A 22,439-nucleotide genomic window follows, 5' to 3' on the forward strand; every position below is an offset into this window, starting at 1 on the left:
ACCTACTCCGCGTCTCACAAAGACACAGTGGTTGGAACCAAAAATCTTAAATTTGGACTCTTCAGACTAAAGGACAGATTTCCAATGGTCTAATTCCCATTGCTCAAGTTTCTTGGCCCAAACAAGTCTCTTCTTCTAATTGGTGTCCTTTCGTAGTGATTTCTTTGAAGCTATTCGACCATGAAGGCCTTATTCACGCAGTCTCCACTGAGGAGTTGATGTTGAGATGTGTCTGTTGCTTGAACTCTGTGAAGCACTTATTTGGGCTGCAATCTAAGGTGCAGTTAACACTAATGAACATATCCTCTGCAGCAGAGTTAACTCTGGGTCTTCCTTTCCTGTGGCGGTCCCCATGAGAGCCAGTTTCATGATAGTAGTTGATGGTTTTTGCGTCTGCACTTGAAGAAACTTTCAAAGTTCGTAAAATTTTCTGAATTGACTGATCTTCATGTCTAAAAGTAATGATGGACTGTCCTTTCTCTTTGCTTATTCGAGCTGTTCTTGACATAATTTGGAATTGGTCTTTTACCAAATAGGGCTATCTTCTGTGTACCATCCGAACCTTGTCACTACACAATTGATTGGCTCAAACACATTTCACATATTAACTTTTAACTATTGCATTCTAGTTGACTACCTCATGAAGCTGGTTGAGAGAATGCTTTGATTGTGCAAAGCAGTTATCAAGGTAAAGGGTGTTTACTTTGAATAATATAAAATATAAATTATATTTTGATTTGTTTAACTCTTTTTTGGTTGCTACATGATTCCATATGTGTTATTTCATAGTTTTGATGTCTTCACTATTATTCTACAATGTTGAAAATAGTAAAAATAAAGAAAAACCCTGGAATGAGTAGGTGTGTCCAAACTTTTGACTGGTACTGTAGGTGTATACACTTCCCTTCATCAAAATACAGCAAACAGAGAGCTTAAAGGGGAAATTTGGACATAACATTTAGGAAGTTGCCCTTATCACTCCTCTTTATTTTTAACTATTAGTCGTGTGAGTTAGCTGGAGCTTGTAATGGCTGTTTAACCTTATACTGCATTGGGCTAAAACAGGGTTCCACAGAGTGTTTCTTGGTAGTCTTAAACAAATCTACTTTGAAACAAAAGTATACACCTCACACACATGGTTATGGGCTTAAAAAAAGGCGACACCAGTTCCATGTCAAATATAGAGTTGAAATGTATTACAGTTTGTGTTTGCATCCCATTATTACACTTTATATATATCACAGAAGACTGAAATATAACAAAACCGTTTGACATAGAAACACTGGATTTTCGGCCGCTTTCAACTTTGTGGCAACAGTTTGGGGAAGGGCCCTTTCTTGTTTCAGCATGACAATGCCCCCGTGCACAATGTGAGGTCCATACAGAAATGTTTTGTCCAGATCGGTGTGGAATAACTTGACTGGCCTGCACAGAGCTCTGACCTCAACCCCGTTGAACACCTTTGGGATGAATTGGAACGCCGACTCCGAGCCAGGCCTAATCGCCCAACATCAGTGCCCACATCACGTAACTCAGTCAAGTAGTAAAATCAGAACAGCACGGAGTTGTCACGCCTGCTCCCGCTCTCCCTTCGCGCGCCAGGCTCCCCAGCATTGCACACTCCTGCCACCATCAGTACGCACACATGCCTTTCCCCATCAAGTGCATCAGCGATTACTGGACTCACCTGGACTCAATCACCTCTGTCATTACCTTCCCTATATCTGTCTGTTCCCCGATCTATTCCCTGCTGCAGCATTAGTTGTCATTTTGTACCCATGTGCTGACGCTGTTCTTCTCCTGGTCTTTTTGTCTGTTTCCTGATTAAATGTTGACTCCCCGTACTTGTTTCTCATCTCCTGCGTCGGTCCTTACAGTAGTGTGAAGAGACACACACACACACAGGCACACACATTGCATTCTCAAACACATGCTAACACACACACATAGACATACATTTTAATGTTGTTTTTCTGCTGTATTATTGATTTTGAATTGTAGATATGTTATGGTAGAGTAGTACATCATAGTATGTTGTGTTATGTATTATTGTATGTAATTGCGATTGGACCACAGAAAGAGTAGCTGCTGCTGCCGGTATCCGGAATAAATAAAATATAAAGCATAGTGCACTACTTTTCACCATGGTCAAAAGTAGTGCACTATGTAGGAAACAAACCCAGTTGGTGTAATGCCTGGAAGGGGGTGACTTTGAAGTAAATTTGAAATAGAGAGGTGTCTAAGGACTGTTTTTTAGAGAGGAGAGCCTGAGTTCTCTCCCTTTCTTTGTGAATCTGTGTATATCCCTGTCTCTATGCATTTACATTCATGTTGTGGGTAATGTGCCTTTATTCTGTAGTAGTGTGTTTCTCTTTTTGCAAGTGTCGAGGATCAGTCTAAAATATAATTATCCTTCTGCTACAAGGATGCAAGCACACTAATTTACTCAAACAACCTACTAACATACTGTACATTTAATATTAAACAATTTGCATTGCACCCTAACTCTTCCAGGTCATATTCAAAAAGGTTCTGTGTTTATCTTTTGCATTTGTGCTTTTCTATATGCTACGAAAGTCAATAATTTATTGACATCATGTAATTATTGGAAACAACCTATCGCTAACATGCTAATTCTAATCAAATGTTATTTGCCCCTGAGGGGTTAAATAAAGTTGTATTGATTTGAATTGCTTGAATGTGTGTATTTGGGTTGTGTTTGCAGAATGGGCTGATGGTGAGAGTGACAGAGAACTGTCCGGAGATCAACTGCACCCTCAAGGAACAGATCCTACCTGACAACAGGTGCTGCAATGTCTGCAAAGGTTGGTCCTTCACCTATAAAGTCGCTTGCTATTGTTTCAGTCCTCAGTCCCTCTCCCCTTGCAGTATCTCATTGGCCGAGCTATCATATTCCGCTGCCCAACATTTAATGAGTCTGAATCATTCCTAATAGCCGTCTATCATTGGTTCCAACCTTTACAACTTGTAAGGGAGCATGGAGAAGCTAACAGAGCCAATCCCTGCCTGCTGCTTGTTTGAGGGGAGCCAATTTCTCTGTCCCAAATGGCTCCATATTCCCTATGTAGCACACTTATACTGTATAGTACATAACTTTTTATCAGGGCCCATACGGCTCTGGTGCATTTCCTTTTCTGTCTCCCTCATGGTGTCAGCCAAACTTCCACCTCTCAAGTTCTGATTCTTTATACATGTAACACCTCTTCTGAGAACGAGGGAGAGAAAGAGAGAATATGACAGAGAAAGAAAGAGAGAGGGATAAAGAAAGAAAAACATGTCAGAGAGAGACTTTTTGTCTTTCTTTAATGATACATCATCTTTTTATTAAAACCTCACCACCCACCCCCCTTTAAAAAACAAATATCCCCTGTGCTGCACACTCACCTTGCCCTCTACCCCACAATACAAAACATTTACATTTCCATTACATTTAAGTCATTTAGCAGACGCTCTTATCCAGAGCGACTTACAAATTGGTGCATTCACCTTATGATATGCAGTGGAACAACCACTTTACAATAGTGCTTCTAAATCTTTTAAGGGGGGGGGGGGGGTTAGAAGGATTACTTTATCCTATCCTAGGTATTCCTTAAAGAGGTGGGGTTTCAGGTGTCTCCGGAAGGTGGTGATTGACTCCGCTGTCCTGACGTCGTGAGGGAGCTTGTTCCACCATTGGGGTGCCAGGTTAAAGGGAGAACTTGCAAGTTCTCCCTTTGCTTTAACCTGGAAAAAACTGCCCAGGTCCCTATGTAATTCAGCTAAATTAGCCTGGAAGCCTACATTGCCTTGCCACCCACACCAGCTCTACCTCCACTTCATTGATACTACGCAGAAGTTCCCCTAATACTCTCCTAGCCTCTGAGGATGAGAGAGCTCTATACTGTTGACAGAAAAGCCACATTTGGACTTTTCCCATATCCCACCATTGATTCAAATACTCATACTCCTCTCTTCACTGCCCACACCTTTCCAAAAAAGTCTGGAAACCTGAGCAAAAAGTTGCATCTTGTAAGAACTTTACATTAAACTTCCAATAGGATGGCTGCCAAGGCCCTGGTGAAATAGACTGCAGAGCCATGGTTATGTGGTGATCCGAAAAACCCACCGGGAGAATGGTAGCGCCCAACAACCTATTGATCTGATTCCTGGACATGTAAAACCGATCTTGTCGGGCTGCACTGACCCTAGCCCCAAAGACCTTCATCCGTGTATACTGTCTTGTCTTGGGATGTCTAGTTCTCCAAACATCCACTAGGCCAATCTGCTCAATGATGTCCCTTAACACCCCCACTGAGCCTGAATAACGCTTTATATATTTAGTAAAATACATCGTACAGTTCCAGTCCCTGCCTAGCACCAGCGTCTCCTCAGGCACTACCTGTGAGAGTTCCTGTCTAAGACACCCAAACAGACGCCCCCTCTCTTTCCCTGTGTTAGGTGCGTACAAACATTCAAAGGACAAACACCCTGTTGTTAAATTCCGCTTTTACCACAAGCAGTCTACCCCTACACACCTTCTTTGAGGAGCAAACCTTTACTGCCAGACCCGGTGCAAAAAGGACTGCCACCACTGCACTAACATTTGTTCCATGGCTCAGCACACTTGCCCCTTTTCATCAGAGCCCCGAATCAACTTCCTTCACCACATCACTGTGTCTCCTGCAGAAACAACACCTGTGCTTTTTTTGTTTTGTATATTTACCCAACAGACTCTCTTTCCCGCATCTCTAATGCCATTTATATTAAGGGAGCCTATCTGAAAAGTCTCCATTAGAAGTGAGAGAAAAGCCAGCAAAGAAAGAGACCAATTGCAAAGCTCAAAAACCAGAGTGCCTCAACCTAAAACGTTTCCTGGGTGAGAGGATACCCTGCCCCTCCTTTTTCATAGCGTGTTGTACTGATCTTACGAACATTCCCAGATCGCAAAAGAAACTTCAAGATGAACCTTTTTCCCTTTAGTCTCATTCAGGAACCTTGACAGTTTCCTCACTGTGTAATTTGACCCTTCTGTGTGACATGCTGTAAGCTCTAGACCCATTGAGGAGGAGTATGAAAAGAAAGCCTCCTCATCATCCTCAGACTCACCTTCCTCCTCCTCATCTCCATCTCCCATCCTGACCACCTGTCCTTTCTCTCTTGTCAGGGCCTCCCCCCAGCACCAGGCAAAGTTTCCTTAGTGCCTTTGACCACACCAGCTTCTCCCCTTCTCCCCATTGTACTCTCATCATCCACTAGCATAACCTGACTAGGCCCAGCCTTATCTACACCACCATCCATGACATGACTAGACCAGTCTCAGCTACACCATAATCCATAACATGACTAGACCCAGCCTCAGCTACACCACCGCCCATAGCCTGACTAGACCCAGCTTCATCCACACCACCATCTCTAGCATGACTAGGCCCAGCCTCAGCTGCCTGCGCCTCATGACCCCTGCACATTGACCTCAATTTCCCCCACAGGTTTATGTGGCACACAAAGCTCTTATGCCCCAAATCCCCACACTCAAAGCACCGTAGACTCTGTGCTGGCAAACCTTTGCGTAGAGCACCTCCCAATGCCTCAATTTATAATGCACATTAAACTGTTGTTCATTGTTATTCAGAAACATGAACACTTGCCTCCGGAATGAAGCAACATGCTTATTAACCTCTTGGGGCTATGTGGGACGCTAGCGTGCCACCCGTGGTGCACCCTATCAACAGCAGGTGCATTTCAAGAGCGGCAAATTTGAAACCAAATAAATGTCAGAGAGTGGGACTGGCACTATTCATTACTGGGAATGAAGGGATAGATGGGTTCAGATCGAGAGAGAGGAAACAACTGAGTCATCTACTGTACGGCTCATTTTCTACCCCACTGTCAGCACCCTGTGTGATCTCAGTCAAAGCCAGACTGTTGAGTCAGAACTTTGTCCCCCTCTCTCCCAGGCTACGATTTCTGTGCAGAGGGACTCATTTGTGGGGAAAATTCGGAGTGTAAAAACCGGAATACCAGAGCAGAGTGTGAGTGCAAGAGCGGCTTTTCCTCCATCCACGGGGACTCAACATACTGTGAAGGTAGGCGGCTGTGAACTATTTGACTGGGTCTTTGGGTAGAAGACTCTGGATGGGTATATAATGGGTGGACTTAGAGCTTGTTTTGTGTATGTAGAAGATGTATTTCTTTATTGCAAAGAGGACTAGGAGTAGAGTGAAGTTGCCCCTACATGCTGATCTTGGGTAAGTTTAGCATTTTATCCCAATATAGTTAAGGTTAGGATTGGAGGAGGGGAAGCTCATCCTAGATCTGCACCTAGATTCCTGAATTATAGGGAATTATATGATCTCTATGGTTGAGTGGACATGTGGATATGTGAGATGCCTGGCCCATTCCATACAGTAGATGCCTGAAACAGAGCTTGGATCATGAGAGTTTCAACTACCTCTGTGTTTAGCAGGACATTTCAGAAGCCAAATGTATTTGTTCAGTATTTGTATTTATTTCAATTTATTAGGGATCCCCATTAGCTCTTCCTGGGGTCCAAACACATTAAAACACTTACAATACATATAAAACAAAATATAAAACAGTACATCATATAACATTATTACGCCACTACATATCTACAATACAAAATGTATAATACCACCATACAAAAATATTAAAATATATGTGTGTGTAGAGTGTGTGTGCTAGCGCTTGTGTGTGTATGTCTGTGTCTGTACCTTTGTTTCTGTTTCTTCACAGTCCCCACTATTCCATGAGGTTTATTTTTACCTGTTTTTTCAAATCTGATTCTACTGATTTCATCACTTACGTACCTGATGTGTAATAGAGTTCCGTGTAGTCATGGCTCTATGTAGTAGTGTGGACCTCCATTAGTCTGTTCTGGACTTGGGGATTTTGAAGAGACCTCTGGTATTATGTCTTGTGGGGTATGCATGGCTGTGTACTAGTACTTTTAACAGACAGCTCGGTACATTCAGCTTGTTACAAAAACATACAACACTTCTTACAAAAACAAGAGGTGATTAAGTCAATCTCCCTTCCACTTTGAGACATGAGAGATTGACATGCATGTCATTAATGTTAGCTCCCCGTGTACTTTTAAGGGCCAGCTGTGCTGCCCTGTTCTGAGCCAATTGTAATTTTCATAAGTCCCTCTTTGTGGAACCTGAGCACACTACTGAACAATAGTCCAGATGTGACAAAACAAGGCCTGTAGGACCTGCCTTGTTGATAGTGTTGTTAAGAAGGCAGATCAGCGCTTTATTATACACAGACTTCTCCCCATCTTAGCTACTGTTGTATCAATATGTTTTGACTATGACAGTTTACAGTCCAGGGTTACTCTAAGAAGTTTAGTCAACTCAACATGCTCAATTTCCATGTTATACATTACAATATTTAGTTGAGGTTTAGGGTTTAGTGAATGATTTGTCCCAAATACAATGCTTTTTATTTTATTCCTTGCCATCCATTCTGAAAAACTTCAGTTCTTTGTTAATTTTAGCTGTATATCTGTTTTTTCTGACGGCTATCCGTGCTTGGAAAATTGCTTTTTTTTTTTTTGCTAAGGTGCTATCCTAAAATAATCGAATGTTTTGCTTTCACCATAAAGCCTTTTTGAAATCGGACAATGTGGTTGGATTAACGAGTAGAGTATCTTTAAAATACCGTATAATACTTCATTTAAATTTTGAGATTTTTTTTTTTTTAATTTCGCGCCGTGCTATCTCACTGGTTGTTGTCCAACCAATCCGTTAACGGGATTTTATCTCGAAGGGGTCCTCAAGACAGTCAACATAGGGTATGTCCCCAAACAATTTAGAATCCTCCAATCCTCTAAATGTAATTATTGGCGGAGAGCCATATAGATTGCAAAATAGTTGGGAAGAGATTTTTGATGGCACATGGTTTATGAATTGACATTTTCCGTGATCATTGCTATTCCTCTGTGTTGCACACATACTCCCAAAAAATGTATTTATTTTTTTGTTTCTACTTGATCAGAACAAGCTGTAACTGGACTGTAGCATATTACTTACTAAAAATGACATGATAAGCGCACATTTGTAAACTCTAAAAGTAATTAGAAAGGTAGATACAATTCATTTGTGACATTGTGTTTACAATAAAGAATGTAAACAAGATGTAAACAAGATGCTGTGTTTTTAGTGATGGACAGCTGGAGGCATTTTGAAAACAGGTTTTCAAACACTTGTTTTTCACTGTAGTACTGTTGTACAATGTTTTGTTTTGGCAGGACAATAGACTCTTTACAGCTTGGATACTGTAGGTGTGAAAATCCCCCAATTTGTAATGTATTCGATGAATTATTAAGAATGTCTCACCTCATGTTCAAGAATGGCCTTTTTCTCGCTGACTTTTAGCTATTTGAAAATTAAGTCATCTCCAAAATATTGTCATTTTTTAAACAAGCCATAGAAAGTTGGTTGCAATTTCAGTTTAATCCATCAGAAAAGACAGAACAAATAGTACAACAAATATTGTAGTTAAATTCAAATATACTAATTGATAAAAAATATATATATACATTTTTACCTTTAACAAGTGGAAGGGGGAAAGCGTAGCAGGCTGTGAATTCTTCAAATCTAGGATGGGCTGTTAGCAGGACAATATATATTGGTCATATTGGTCATGGCTCCCAAGTGGCGCAGTGGTCTAAGGTACTGCATCTCAGTGCAAAAGGCATCACTGCAGTCCCTGGTTTGAATCCAGGCTGTATCACATCTGACCGTGATTGGGAGTCCTATTGGGCGGTGCACAATTGGCCCAGAGTCGTCCTGGTTAGGGTTTGGCTGGGGTAGGCCGTCATTGTAAATAAGAATTTGTTCTTAACTGACTTGCCTAGTTAAATAACAAGTAAAGATGTGATCAATACATGTTGATGATTTCGATCCTGTGCTGTTTGTACATACTCTGGTAGGTTGACTGACAATCAGGTTGCAGGCACTGGTTACAGTTTTTTTCTTGAGTGGGCAGCTTGATGAGAGCCAGTCAATATTTAAATCACCCAGAAAATATACTGTACCTCTCTGTTGATATCACACACATTATCAAGCATTGCACGCATGTTGTCCAGATAGTGACTGTTAGCACTTGGTGGTCTATAGAAGCTTCCCACAAGAATGGGCTTAAGGTAAGGAAGATGAACCTACAGCAATATTATGTCAACAGTATTTAACATGAGATCGTCTCTAAGCTTTACAGGAATGTACAGTGGGGGAAAAAAGTATTTCATTCCCTGCTGATTTTGTACGTTTGCCCACTGACAAAGAAATGATCAGTCTATAATTTTAATAGTAGGTTTATTTGAACAGTGAGAGACAGAATAACAACAAAACAATCCAGAAAACCGTATGTCAAAAATGTTATAAAATGATTTGCATTTTAATGAGGGAAATAATTATTTGACCCCTCTGCAAAACATGACTTAGTACTTGGTGGCAAAACCCTTGTTGGCAATCACAGAGGTCAGACGTTTCTTGTAGTTGGTCACCAGGTTTGCACACATCTCAGGAGGGATTTTGTCCCACTCCTCTTTGCAGATCTTCTCCAAGTAATTAAGGTTTCGAGGCTAACGTTTGGCAACTCAAACCTTCAGCTCCCTCCACAGATTTTCTATGGGATTAAGGTCTGGAGACTGGCTAGGCCACTCCAGGACCTTAATGTGCTTCTTCTTGAGCCACTACTTTGTTGCCTTGGCCGTGTGTTTTGGGTCATTGTCATGCTGGAATACCCATCCACGACCCATTTTCAATGCCCTGGCTGAGGGAAGGAGGTTCTCACCCAAGATTTGACGGCACATGGCCCCGTCCTTTGATGCTGTGAAGTTGTCCTGTCCCCTTAGCAGAAAAACACCCCCAAAGCATACTGTTTCCACCTCCATGTTTGCCGGTGGAGATGGTGTTCTTGGGTTCATAGGCAGCATTCCTCCTCCTCCAAACACGGCGAGTTGAGTTGATGTCAAAGAGCTCCATTTTGGTCTCATCTGACCACAACACTTTCACCAGTTGTCCTCTGAGTCATTCAGACGTTCATTGGCAAACTTCAGACGGGCATATATATGTATTCTTGAGCAGGGGGACCTTGCGGGCGCTGCAGGATTTCAGTCCTTCACGGCGTAGTGTGTTACCAATTGTTTTCTTGGTGACTATGGTCCCAGCTGCCTTCAGATCATTGACAAGATCCTCCTGTGTAGTTCTGGGCTGATTCCTCACCGTTCTCATGATCATTGCAACTCCACGAGGTGAGATCTTGCATGGAGCCGCAGGCCGAGGGATATTGACAGTTCTTTTGTGTTTCTTCCATTTGCGAATAATTGCACCAACTGTTGTCACCTTCTCACCAAGCTGCTTGGCGATGGTCTTGTAGCCCATTCCAGCCTTGTGTAGGTCTACAATCTTGTCCCTGACATCCTTGGAGAGCTCTTTGGTCTTGGCCATGGTGAAGAGCTTGAAATCGATTGATTGATTGCTTCTGTGGACAGGTGTCTTTTTTACAGGTAACAAGCTGTGGTTAGGAGCACTCCCTTTAAGAGTGTGCTCCTAATCTCAGCTCGTTACTTGTATAAAAGACACCTGGGAGCCAGAAATCGTTCTGATTGAGAGGGGGTCAAATACTTATTTCCCTCATTAAAATGCAAATCAATTTATAACATTTCTGACATGCGTTTTTCAGGATATTTTTGTTGTTATTCTGTCTCTCACTGTTCAAATAAACCTACCATTAAAATTATAGACTGATCCTTTCTTTGTCAGTGGGCAAACGTACAAAATCAGCAGGGGATCAAATACTTTTTCCCCCCAATGTAGTTCTGAATACAGACCGCAACACCGCCCCCGTTGGCATTTCCCATAGAGCATATTTAGTTTTTTTGTTTCCAAAAAGTGTCAAAATTGTCAATAAAAGTTATGCGAATGAAGTGGCAGTAGTCTTTAAGCCATATAGATAGTCGTAAGAGCCGTTGTACCATTTCCCTCTTCCCCCTTCCCTTTCTCCTTCTGTATTGTGTCCTGTGATGCCATTTCTCTTTACCCCCCTCTCTCCCCCCTTCTGTATTGTGTCCTGGGATGCCATTTCCCTTTACCACCCTTCCTCCTTCTGTATTGTGTCCTGTGGTACAATTTCCCTTTACCCTCTTCCTTCCCTTCTTCTGTATTGTGTCCTGTGATGCCATTTCCATTTGCCACCCTCATTCCTTTCTTCTGTATTGTGCCCCTGTGTTGCTATTTCCCTTTACCCCACTGCGTCCTTCTTTATTGTGACCCTGTGGTGCCATTTCCTTTTTCTCACCTCCCTCCCTCCTTCTGTATTGTGTCATGTGTTGCCATTACCCTTTACCCCTCCCTCCCTACTTTTGTATTGTTTAATGTGGAGCCATCTTCCTTTACCCCATCCCTTTCTCCTTCTGTATTGTGTCCCTGTGTTGCCATTTCCCTTTCCCCCCCTCCCTTAATACTTATGTATTGTGTCCTGTAGTGCCATTTCCCTTCACACACCTCCCTCCCTCATTCTGTATTGTGTCCAGTGGTGCCATGTCCCTTTACCCTCTCCCTCCCTGCATTTAAACTGTTTCCTGTGTTGCCATTCCCTTTTACCCTCTCCCTCCTTCTGTATTGTGTCCTGTGGTACCATTTCCCTTTACCCCAATCCCACCCTCCTTCTATGTTATGAACCCATGGTGCCATTCCCTTTCCCCACTTCCCTCCATCATTCTGTATTGTTTCCTGTTGTGCCATTTCCCTTTGCCACCAGCCTTCCTAACGCATTGTCTCCTGTGGTACTATTTCCCTTCACCCCAATTCCCTCCCTCCTTCTGTACTGTGTTCTGTGATGGCATTTCCCATTAACCCCCCCCCCCCTCCCTAATTCATGTTTCTGTGTACTGTGGTTACATTTCCCTTTGCCACCCTCCTTCCTTCTGTATTGGGTCCCTGTGATGCCATTTCCATTTACCCCACTCCCTCCTTCTTAACCTCTATGGGCTAGGTGGGACGCTAGCGTGCCACCCGTGGTGCACTCCATCAACAGCAGGTGCATTTTAAGAGCGGCAAATTTGAATCCAAATAAATGTCAAAATTCAAATTTTTCAAACATACAACTATTTTACACCCTTTGAAAGATAAACATCTCCTTAATCTAACCACGTTTTACGATTTCAAAAAGGTTTTACGGCGAAAGCATAAATTTAGAGTATGTTAGGACAGTACATTTACAAGAGTTGTGTGTAATGTTTTGTCAATTCAAAGACAGGGTCACCAAAACCATAAAACCAGCTAAAATGATGCACTAACCTTTTACAATCTCCATCAGATGACACTCCTAGGACATTATGTTAGACAATGCATGCATTTTTAGTTCTATCAAGTTCATATTTATATCCAAAAACAGCGTTTTACTATGGCATTGATGTTGAGGAAATCGTTTCCCTCCAATAACCGGCAGTCAAGTCAGCGTCAAAAATTAAATAATTAAAATTAGAAAACATTGGTAAAATATTATATTGTCATTTAAAGAATTATAGATTTACATCTCTTGAACGCAATCAACTTGCCAGATTTAAAAATAACCTTACTGGGAAATCACACTTTGCAATAATCTGAGCACTGCGCCCAGAAAAATACGCGTTGCGATACAGACTAGACGTCATGTTGGGGAGATCTAAAATCGAAAATACTATGTAAATAATCCATTACCTTTGATTCTCTTCATCAGATGTCACTTCCAGGTATCACAGGTCCATAACGAATGTAGTTTTGTTCAAAAAAGCTCATCATTTATGTCCAAAAATCTCCGTCTTGTTAGCACATGATCTAAGCCAGCCGGACTTCTCGTCATGAACGAGGGGAAAAAATATATTTACGTTCGTTCAAACATGTCAAACGTTGTATAGCATAAATCATTAGGGCCTTTTTTAACCAGAACATGAATAATATTCAAGGTGGACGAATACATACTCTTTTATAACGTATTGGAACGAGGGTACCCAACATGAACTCGCGCGCCAGGTGTCTAATGGGACATCATCGTTCCATGGCTCTTGTTCGGTCAGATCTCCCTCCAGAAGACTCAAAACACTTTGTAAAGGCTGGTGACATCTAGTGGAAGCAATAGGAAGTGCCAAAATATTCCTCAGCCCCTGTGTTTTTCAATGGGATAGGTTTAAAGGTAATACAACACATCAGGTATCCACTTCCTGTCAGAAAATGTCTTAGGGTTTTGCCTGCCAAATGAGTTCTGTTATACTCACAGACACCATTCAAACAGTTTTAGAAACTTTAGAGTGTTTTCTATCCATATATAATAAGTATATGCATATTCTAGTTACTGGGTAGGATTAGTAACCAGATTAAATCGGGTACATTTTTTTTATCCAGACGTGCAAATGCTGCCCCCTAGCCCTAACAGGTTAATCTATAATTCTTTGAATAACAGTTGAATATTTTATCAACATTTATAATGAGTATTTTTGGAAATTGTTGTGCTGATTCACCGGATGTTTTGGGGGAAATACATTTTCTGAACATCACGCGCCAATTTAAAATGCTGTTTTTGGATATAAATATGAATTTGATAGAACAAAAAATGCATGTATTGTCTAACATAATGTCCTAGTAGTGTCATCTGATGAAGATTGTCAAAGGTTAGTGCATAATTTTAGCTGGTTTTCTGCTTTTGGTGACGCCTGTCCTTGCATTGAAAATGGCTGTGTGTAATATTTTGTCTTAGTACTGTCCTAACATAATCTAACTTTATGCTTTCGCCGTAAAGTCTCTTTGAAATCGGACAATGTGGTTGGATTAAGGAGATGTTTATCTTTCAAATGGTGTAAAATAGTTGATTGTTTGAGTAATTGAAATTATTAGATTTTTTCATTTTTGAAATTCGCGCCATGCTATCTTGTCAAGCAATCCCGTTACCGGGATCCTATCGCGAAAGAGTCCCCAACAGGTTAACAATGTCTATACTGTATTTCTGATCAATTTTATGTTATTTTAATGGACAATTCTTTTTTTTTTCTTTCAAAAACAAGGACATTTCTAAGTGACCCCAAACTTTTGAACGGTAGTGTGTGTATATATATATGTATATATTCTATCAGCATATTGATTGCACTGGGGTAATACTCTCGACCACTGCTACTCTAACTTCCGTGATGCATACAAAGCTCTCGACCGCCCTCCCTTCGGCAAATCCGACCACAATGTCATCTTGCTCCCTCCATCTTATAGGCAGAAACTCAAACAGGATGTACCAGTGACGAGAACCATTCCACGCTGGTCTGACTGGAAGCCATGCTTCAAGATTGTTTTGATCATGCAGACTGGAATATGTTCCGGTCAGCCTCAGAGAACAACATCGACCTATACGCTGACTTGGTGAGTGAATTTATAAAGAAGTGGAGATGTTGTACCCACTGTGAAAACTGAAAGCGCAAACCACCGCATTTAACCATAGAAAGAGGTCTGGAAATATGGCTGAATATAAACAGTCTAGTTATTCCCTCCGCAAGGCAATCAAACAAGCAAATTGCCGGTTACAGGGACAAGGTGGAGTCGCAATTGAACAGCTCAGTCATGAGACGTATGTGACAGGCTCTACAGCAAATCACGGACTACAAAAAGAAAATCAGCCACATCACGGATACCGACGTCACGCTTCCAGACAAACTAAACACCTTCTTTGCCCGCTTTGAGGATGATACAGTGCCACCCTCGCGGCTGCGCCCCCTCCTCTCCTCAGTGGCTGACGTGAGTAAAACATTTAAACGTGTTAACCCTCGCAAGGCTGCTGGCCCAGACAGCATCCCTCAGAGCATGGGCAGACCAGCTGGCTGGTGTGTTTACGGACATATTCAATCACTCCCTATCCCTGTCTGTTTTCCCCACATGCTTCAAGATGGCTACCATTGTTCCTGTACCCAAGAAGGTAAAGATAACTGAACTGTCATCATGAAGTGCTTTGAGAGGCTAGTCAAGGATCATATCTCCTCCACATTACCAGCCACTCTAGACCCACTTTAGTTTGCATACCGCCCCAACAGGTCCACAGATGACACAATCGCCATCACACTGCACACTGCCCTATCCCATCTGGACAAAAATAATACCTATATAAGAATGCTGTTCATTGACTACAGCTCAGCATTCAACACCATAGTACCCTCTAAGCTCATCATCAAGCTGGAGGCCCTGGGTCTCAACCCCGCCCTGTGCAATTGGGTCTTGGACTTTCTGACGGGCCACCCCAAGGTGGTGAAGGCAGGAAACAACATCTCCATTTCGCTAACCCTCAACACTGGGGCCCCACAAGGGTGCATTCTCCCATCACCTGTACTCCCTTTTCACCCACCACTGTGTGGCCATGCAACTCAATCATCAAGTTTGCAGACGACACAACAGTAGTGGGCTTGATTACCAACAACAACAAGACAGCTTACAGGGGGGAGGTGAGGGCACTCGGAGCATAGTGTCAGGAAAATAACCTCTTACTCAATGTCAACAAAGCAAAGGAGATGATCGTGGACTTCAGGAAACAGCAGAGGGAGCACCCCCCTATCCACATGGAAGGGACAGCAGTGGAGAAGGTGGAAAGTTTTAAGTTCATCTGCGTACACATCACAGACAAACAGTAATGGTCCTCCCACACAGACAGTGTGGTGAAGAAAGCGCAACAGCGCCTCTTCAACCTCTTGAGGCTAAAGAAATTTAGCTTGTCACCCAAATCCCTGACAAACTTTTACAGATGCACAGTCGAGAGCATCGTGTCGGGCTGTATCACTGCCTGGTACGGCATCTGCACCACCCTCAACCACAAGGCTCTCCAGAGGGTGGTGTGGTCTACACAACGCATAACCGGGGGCAAACTACATGCCCTCCTTGACACCTACAGCACCCGATGTCACAGGAAGGCCAAAAAGATCATCAAGGACAACAACCACCTGAGCCACTGCCTGTTCACACCATTACCATCCAGAAGGCGAGGTCAGAACAGGTGCATCAAAGCTGGGACAGAGAGATTGAAAAGCAGCTTCTATCTCAAGACCACCAGACTGCTAAACAGCAATCACTAACTCAGAGAGGCTGCTGCCTACATTGAGACCCAATCACTGGCCACTTTAACCTCTTTAGATAAAGGAGAGTCTTGTCTTTAAAATGCTGTGAAATAGTCATATGTTTGAAAAATTGAAGTTTTTGTATTTTTGAGGAATTTGTAATTCGCGCCACGCCTATCATTGGATATTGGAGCAGGTGTTCCGCTAGCGGAACGTCTAGATGTAAGAGGTTAATCTAACCACACTGTCCGATTTCAAAAAGGCTTTACAACGAAAGCAAAACATTAGATTATGTCAGCAGAGTACCCAGCCAGAAATAATCAGACACCCATTTTTCAAGCTAGCATATAATGTCACATAAACCCAAACCACAGCTAAATGTAGCACTAACCTTTGATGATCTTCATCAGATGACAACCCTAGGACATTATGTTATACAATACATGCATGTTTTGTTCAATCAAGTTCATATTTATATCAAAAACCAGCTTTTTACATTAGCATGTGACTAGCATTCCCACCGAACACTGCCGGTGAATTTACTAAATTACTCACGATAAACGTTCACAAAAAGCATAACAATTATTTTAAGAATTATAGATACAGAACTCCTCTATGCACTCGATATGTCCGATTTTAAAATAGCTTTTCGGTGAAAGCACATTTTGCAATATTCTCAGTAGATAGCCCGGCATCACAGGGCTAGCTATTTAGACACCCAGCAAGTTTAGCACTCATCAAAGTCAGATTTACTATAAGAAAAATGTTATTACCTTTGCTGTCTTCGTCAGAATGCACTCCCAGGACTTCTACTTCAATAACAAATGTTGGTTTGGTCCAAAATAATCCATCGTTATATCCAAACAGCGGCGTTTTGTTCGTGCGTTCAAGACACTATCCGAAAGGGTAAATAAGGGTGGCGAGCATGGCGCAATTCGTGACAATAAAATTCTAAATATTCCATTACCGTACTTCGAAGCATGTCAACCGCTGTTTAAAATCAATTTTTATGCCATTTTTCTCATAAAAAAGCGATAATATTCCGACCGGGAATCTGCGTTTAGGTAAACAGACAAAAGAAAAGAAAGCATTCGGTCGACTCGCTTTCGTTGTAAAGCCTTTTTGAAATCGGACAGTGTGTTTAGATTAACGAGAGTCTTGTCTTTAAATTGCTGTAAAATAGTCATATGAAAATCGCGCCACTGGATTACACTGTCTGTTACGTAGGTGGGACGAATTCGTCCCGCCTAGCCCAGAGAGGTTAAATCGGGTACGTTTTTTATCCGGCTGTGTCAATACTGCCCCCTAGCCCTAACAGTTTAATAATAAATGTATCACTAGTCACTTTAAACAATGCCACTTCAACCTCTATGGGCTAGGCTTGCGTCCCACCTACTCAACAGCCAGTGTAATCCCGTGGCGCGTTATTCAAATTCCTCAAAAATGCAAAAACTTCAATTTTTCAAACATATGACTATTTTACACCATTTTAAAGACAAGAATCTCGTTAATCTAACCACACTGTCCGATTTCAAAAAGGCTTTACTACGAAAGCAAAACATTAGATTTTTTGGTGCAGCCTTCAGCACGCGCTAACAAGAACAAGCTATTGGAACATATAGGATTAACTTTTTCAAACAAAAATACATTTCTTGTGGACCTGGGATTCCTAGAAGTGCTTTCTGATGAAGATAATCAAAAGTAAGGGATTATTGACAATAGTATACAAGACTAGATTTGATATGCGATTGTTCCAAGATGGCGCTGACCTGTAACGGTAGTCTATTTTCTGAGTATCGCATCCCCTTTTATCGCAAAGTGTGATTACCCAGTAAAGTTATTTTTAAATCTGGCATTACAGGTGCTTTCAAGAGATATTCATCTATAAATCTTAGAATGACAATATTACATTTAAAAAATGTTTTCGAATAGTAATTTAGTAAATTGTAGCGCTGTTTCACCGGATGCATTTGAGGGAAAATAGTTAGTCAATGTTACGCGCCGATGTAAAATGCTGTTTTATATATAAATATGAACTTTATCGAACAAAAGAATGCATGTATTGTGTAACATGATGTCCTAGGGGTGTCATCTGATGAAGATTGTCAAAGGTTAGTGCTGCATTTAGCTGTTTTTTGGTTATTTGTGATACATGTGGTTGGTCAGAAAATGGCTATGTGGCTACTTTTACGATATACTCCTCTAACATAATCTAATGTTTTGCTTTTGCTGTAAAGCCTTTTTGAAATCGGACAACGTGGTTCGATTCAGGAGAGGTGTATCTATAAAACGATATAACATAGTCCTATATTTGAAGAAAAAATATATTCAATTTCGTTATGCTAATGGCGATAGGATTTTTCGCTGGATGTCCGTCCCACATACGGGACGGAGCCCGACCAGGGGTTAAACACTTTTTAAATTTGACATTGGGAACAACTTCTAAATTTGACATTTGAGAAACATGAATGAACATCTAATTCTGACTAGAGACTGTGAGAGCTGGTAGGCCATGCTAGTAGCCAGATCAGATGAGGTAGGAGCTGGATCAGGATTACGATAAGGATCTGCATCTATGTCAACTTGCTGGCTGTTGTTTGTTTTTGTTAGGCGTTTTGGTGGTGGTAGTTGCTGTAGCTTTTGCATAAAAAATGAATGCACTGATACTTATTTGTTTTTTGTTGCCATGATTTCTATGACAGCTAACCAGCTGTAAAAATGTTTTGCCTCTGCTAAACATGCAGGCTAATGATGACACAGATCTAAGGACTTATTTTCAATTTTCTGATTAGCCTAAGTGGCCAAGCCTCTGATGGGTTTCCGCATTGCACACTTAGTTTACAGTTCTTCATCATTCTCGCCGCCACCAGAGAGAAGACTGGGAAGAAACCACCATTTACCTACCTCTAGGCTGCTAAACATATTTATTTAGTTTGTCTTTCTATTGTTTTTTCATGGAATTTTTGTGGTAATTAAATACATTTTTTCAGAAATAATTTGACCAGCTCTGTATATTCTCAAGTTGAAAAAGGCACTCCCCCAGTACTAGACACCTGGTACCCTATCTCCGTGTCCTGTCACTCTGTCCTAAATAGTCCTGCACTATCTGATGTCTTGTTCCCCTGTGTCCTGTCCATCTGTCCCCCTGATTCCTGTTCCTCTGTCCTCTCCTCAGATATTGTAACACTTTAGAGCTAGAATGGGACATACAGCGCCTTGCGAAAGTATTCGGCCCCCTTGAACTTTTCGACCTTTTGCCACATTTCAGGCTTCAAACATAAAGATATAAAACTGTATTTTTTTGTGAAGAATCAACAACAAGTGGGACACAATTATGAAGTGGAACGAAATTTATTGGATATTTCAAACTTTTTTAACAAATAAAAAACGGAAAAATTGGCCGTGCAAAATGATTCAGCCCCTTTACTTTCAGTGCAGCAAACTCTCTCCAGAAGTTCAGTGAGGATCTCTGAATGATCCAATGTTGACCTAAATGACTAATGATGATAAATAGATTCCACCTGTGTGTAATCAAGTCTCGTATAAATGCACCTGCTCTGTGATAGTCTCAGAGGTCCGTTTAAAGCGCAGAGAGCATCATGAAGAACAAGGAACACACCAGGCAGGTCCGAGATACTGTTGTGGAGAAGTTTAAAGCCGGATTTGGATACAAAAAGATTTCCCAAGCTTTAAACATCCCAAGGAGCACTGTGCGATAAGCGATAATATTGAAATGGAAGGAGTATCAGACCACTGCAAATCTACGAAGACCCGGCCGTCCCTCTAAACTTTCAGCTCATACAAGGAGAAGACTGATCAGAGATGCAGCCAAGAGGCCCATGATCACTCTGGATGAACTGCAGAGATCTACAGCTGAGGTGGGAGACTCTGTCCATAGGACAACAATCAGTCGTATACTGCACAAATCTGGCCTTTATGGAAGAGTGGCAAGAAGAAAGCCATTTCTTAAAGATATCCATAAAAAGTGTTGTTTAAAGTTTGCCACTAGCCACCTGGGAGACACACCAAACATGTGGAAGAAGGTGCTCTGGTCAGATGAAACCAAAATCGAACTTTTTGGCAACAATGCAAAACGTTATGTTTGGCGTAAAAGCAACACAGCTCATCACCCTGAACACACCATCCCCACTGTCAAACATGGTGGTGGCAGCATCATGGTTTGGGCCTGCTTTTCTTCAGCAGGGGCAGGGAAGATAGTTAAAATTGATGGGAAGATGGATGGAGCCAAATACAGGACCATTCTGGAAGAAAACCTGATGGAGTCTGCAAAAGACCTGAGACTGGGACGGAGATTTGTCTTCCAACAAGACAATGATCCAAAACATAAAGCAAAATCTACAATGGAATGGTTCACAAATAAAGATATCCAGGTGTTAGAATGGCCAAGTCAAAGTCAAGACCTGAATCCAATCGAGAATCTGTGGAAAGAACTGAAAACTGCTGTTCACAAACGCTCTCGATCCAACCTCATTGAGCTCGAGCTGTTTTGCAAGGAGGAATGGGAAAAGATTTCAGTCTCTCGATGTGCAAAACTGATAGAGACATACCCCAAGCGACTTACAGCTGTAATCGCAGCAAAAGGTGGCGCTACAAAGTATTAACTTAAGGGGGCTGAATAATTTTGCACTGCCAATTTTTCAGTTTTTTATTTGTTAAAAAAGTTTGAAATATCCAATAAATTTCGTTCCACTTCATAATTGTGTCCCACTTGTTGTTGATTCTTCACAAAAAATTACAGTTTTATATCTTTATGTTTGAAGCCTGAAATGTGGCAAAAGGTCGAAAAGTTCAAGGGGGGCGAATACTTTCGCAAGGCACTGTAGCTGAACATAGACCACACCACAAGGGTTCCAAGAACATCTTATCCCAAATGGCAACCTATTCTCTATGTAGTGCCCTACTTTTCGTCAAAAGTAGAGCACTATATAGGGAATATGGTGCCATTTGGGAGGCAGCCATTGGCTTTCTCTCTGGCCTCTTCTCCAAACTGTTAACTACTCAGACAATTTGAGGGAATAATTATCTTGTTCCACAGGCTGAGAGAGCAATTAGGGACATCAGTCATCTTCACTTAGTCATCCACTACCCTTGGCTTGGCCCGAACGAACACACACACACAAATGCGAGCGCGCAGGCTCACATAGGCTCACATACGTATACACATACGCAGGCAAACACACACACACACACACACACACACACACACACACACACACACACACACACAGGCAGGCCCACGTAAGTACGTACGTACACATGCAGACACACACACATGCACAGGCACACTTAAGTACACACACACTCAGCAGAATGGTGAAGCAATAACCACTCAGCTGAACCGAATTTTTCCATCACAGAAAGTTACAGAAGTGAAGAAAAAGGGGGCATTTTGGAGGAAAAGAAGGAATTAGCATACAGTGTGAGAATATGGATGAATATGGATGAAAAATTATTACCCACCATTCCATCTAACTGACAATGTATAAGGCAAAAACGTTGACTTTCTTTTTTTCCCCTCTGAACGGTTTTATCTCACCACCGATTCCTATTGTCAGTTCTTCTGACCGGGGATTGATTTGAGATGCCTGTGCCCATGCCCAGTCTCATCCCAACAGTTCTTCTGCTAAAGGCCCAAAAGGACAGAATGCTTTATGATGGGACGCTCCCCAAGCACTTCCATACATTCATGCCATATTTTACTGTTGACCTTCCAATGACCTTTCATGCTGACTGGTGTAGGTGTAATTTAATGCTCCACATGAACCAAGAAAAATTGTGGCATTACAACAAAGTATGGTGTCATTAAATCATGGTGCACCGCATTGCCAATACTTACGACTCTTTTCAATCATAAGTGATCTTTAAGATCGTGTGTGCGAAATGGCATGTGTGGGTGATTTATGATTGCCATGATGTATGATTGCCATCCCCATGATCGTACAAACCCTCCTTCAGGCCATGGTTGAGGCATGCAAGGACATCAATCAAGACCTACAGTACCAGTCAAAAGTTTGGACACACCTACTCATTCAAGGGTTTTTCTTTATTTTTACTATTTTCTACATTGTAGAATAATAGTGAAGACATCAAAACAATGAAATAACACATATGGAATCACATAGTAACCAAAAAGCCCCTGTGTGTTTCAATGGCAAATGTTTGAAGTGATATCAACACATCAGATTTCAGTTTCCTGTCAGGATTTGTCTCAGGGTTTTGACTGCCATATGAGTTCTGTTATATTCACAGACACCATTCAAACAGTTTTAGAAACTTTAGGGTGTTTTCTATCCAAATCAAACAATTATATGCATATTCTAGTTACTGGGCA

The 22,439-nt window shown here is 41.6% G+C and overlaps 1 protein-coding gene across 1 annotated transcript in view; it reads left to right on the plus strand.

Annotated features, from left to right (window-relative positions):
* The window catches only part of LOC106561902 (protein kinase C-binding protein NELL1), a 527,033-nt gene that overhangs the window by 287,769 nt on the left and 216,825 nt on the right, over positions 1 to 22,439 (plus strand). The window contains exons 11-12 of the mRNA XM_014126233.2: positions 2,726 to 2,825; positions 5,955 to 6,083. Of these exons, the coding sequence (XP_013981708.1) occupies positions 2,726 to 2,825; positions 5,955 to 6,083 (229 nt within the window). The remainder of the gene's footprint in view (positions 1 to 2,725; positions 2,826 to 5,954; positions 6,084 to 22,439) is intronic.

The sequence above is a fragment of the Salmo salar genome, chromosome 11 (genome assembly GCF_965601325.2).
Source record: "Salmo salar chromosome 11, fSalSal1, whole genome shotgun sequence".
Classification (NCBI taxonomy): Eukaryota; Metazoa; Chordata; class Actinopteri; order Salmoniformes; family Salmonidae; genus Salmo; species Salmo salar.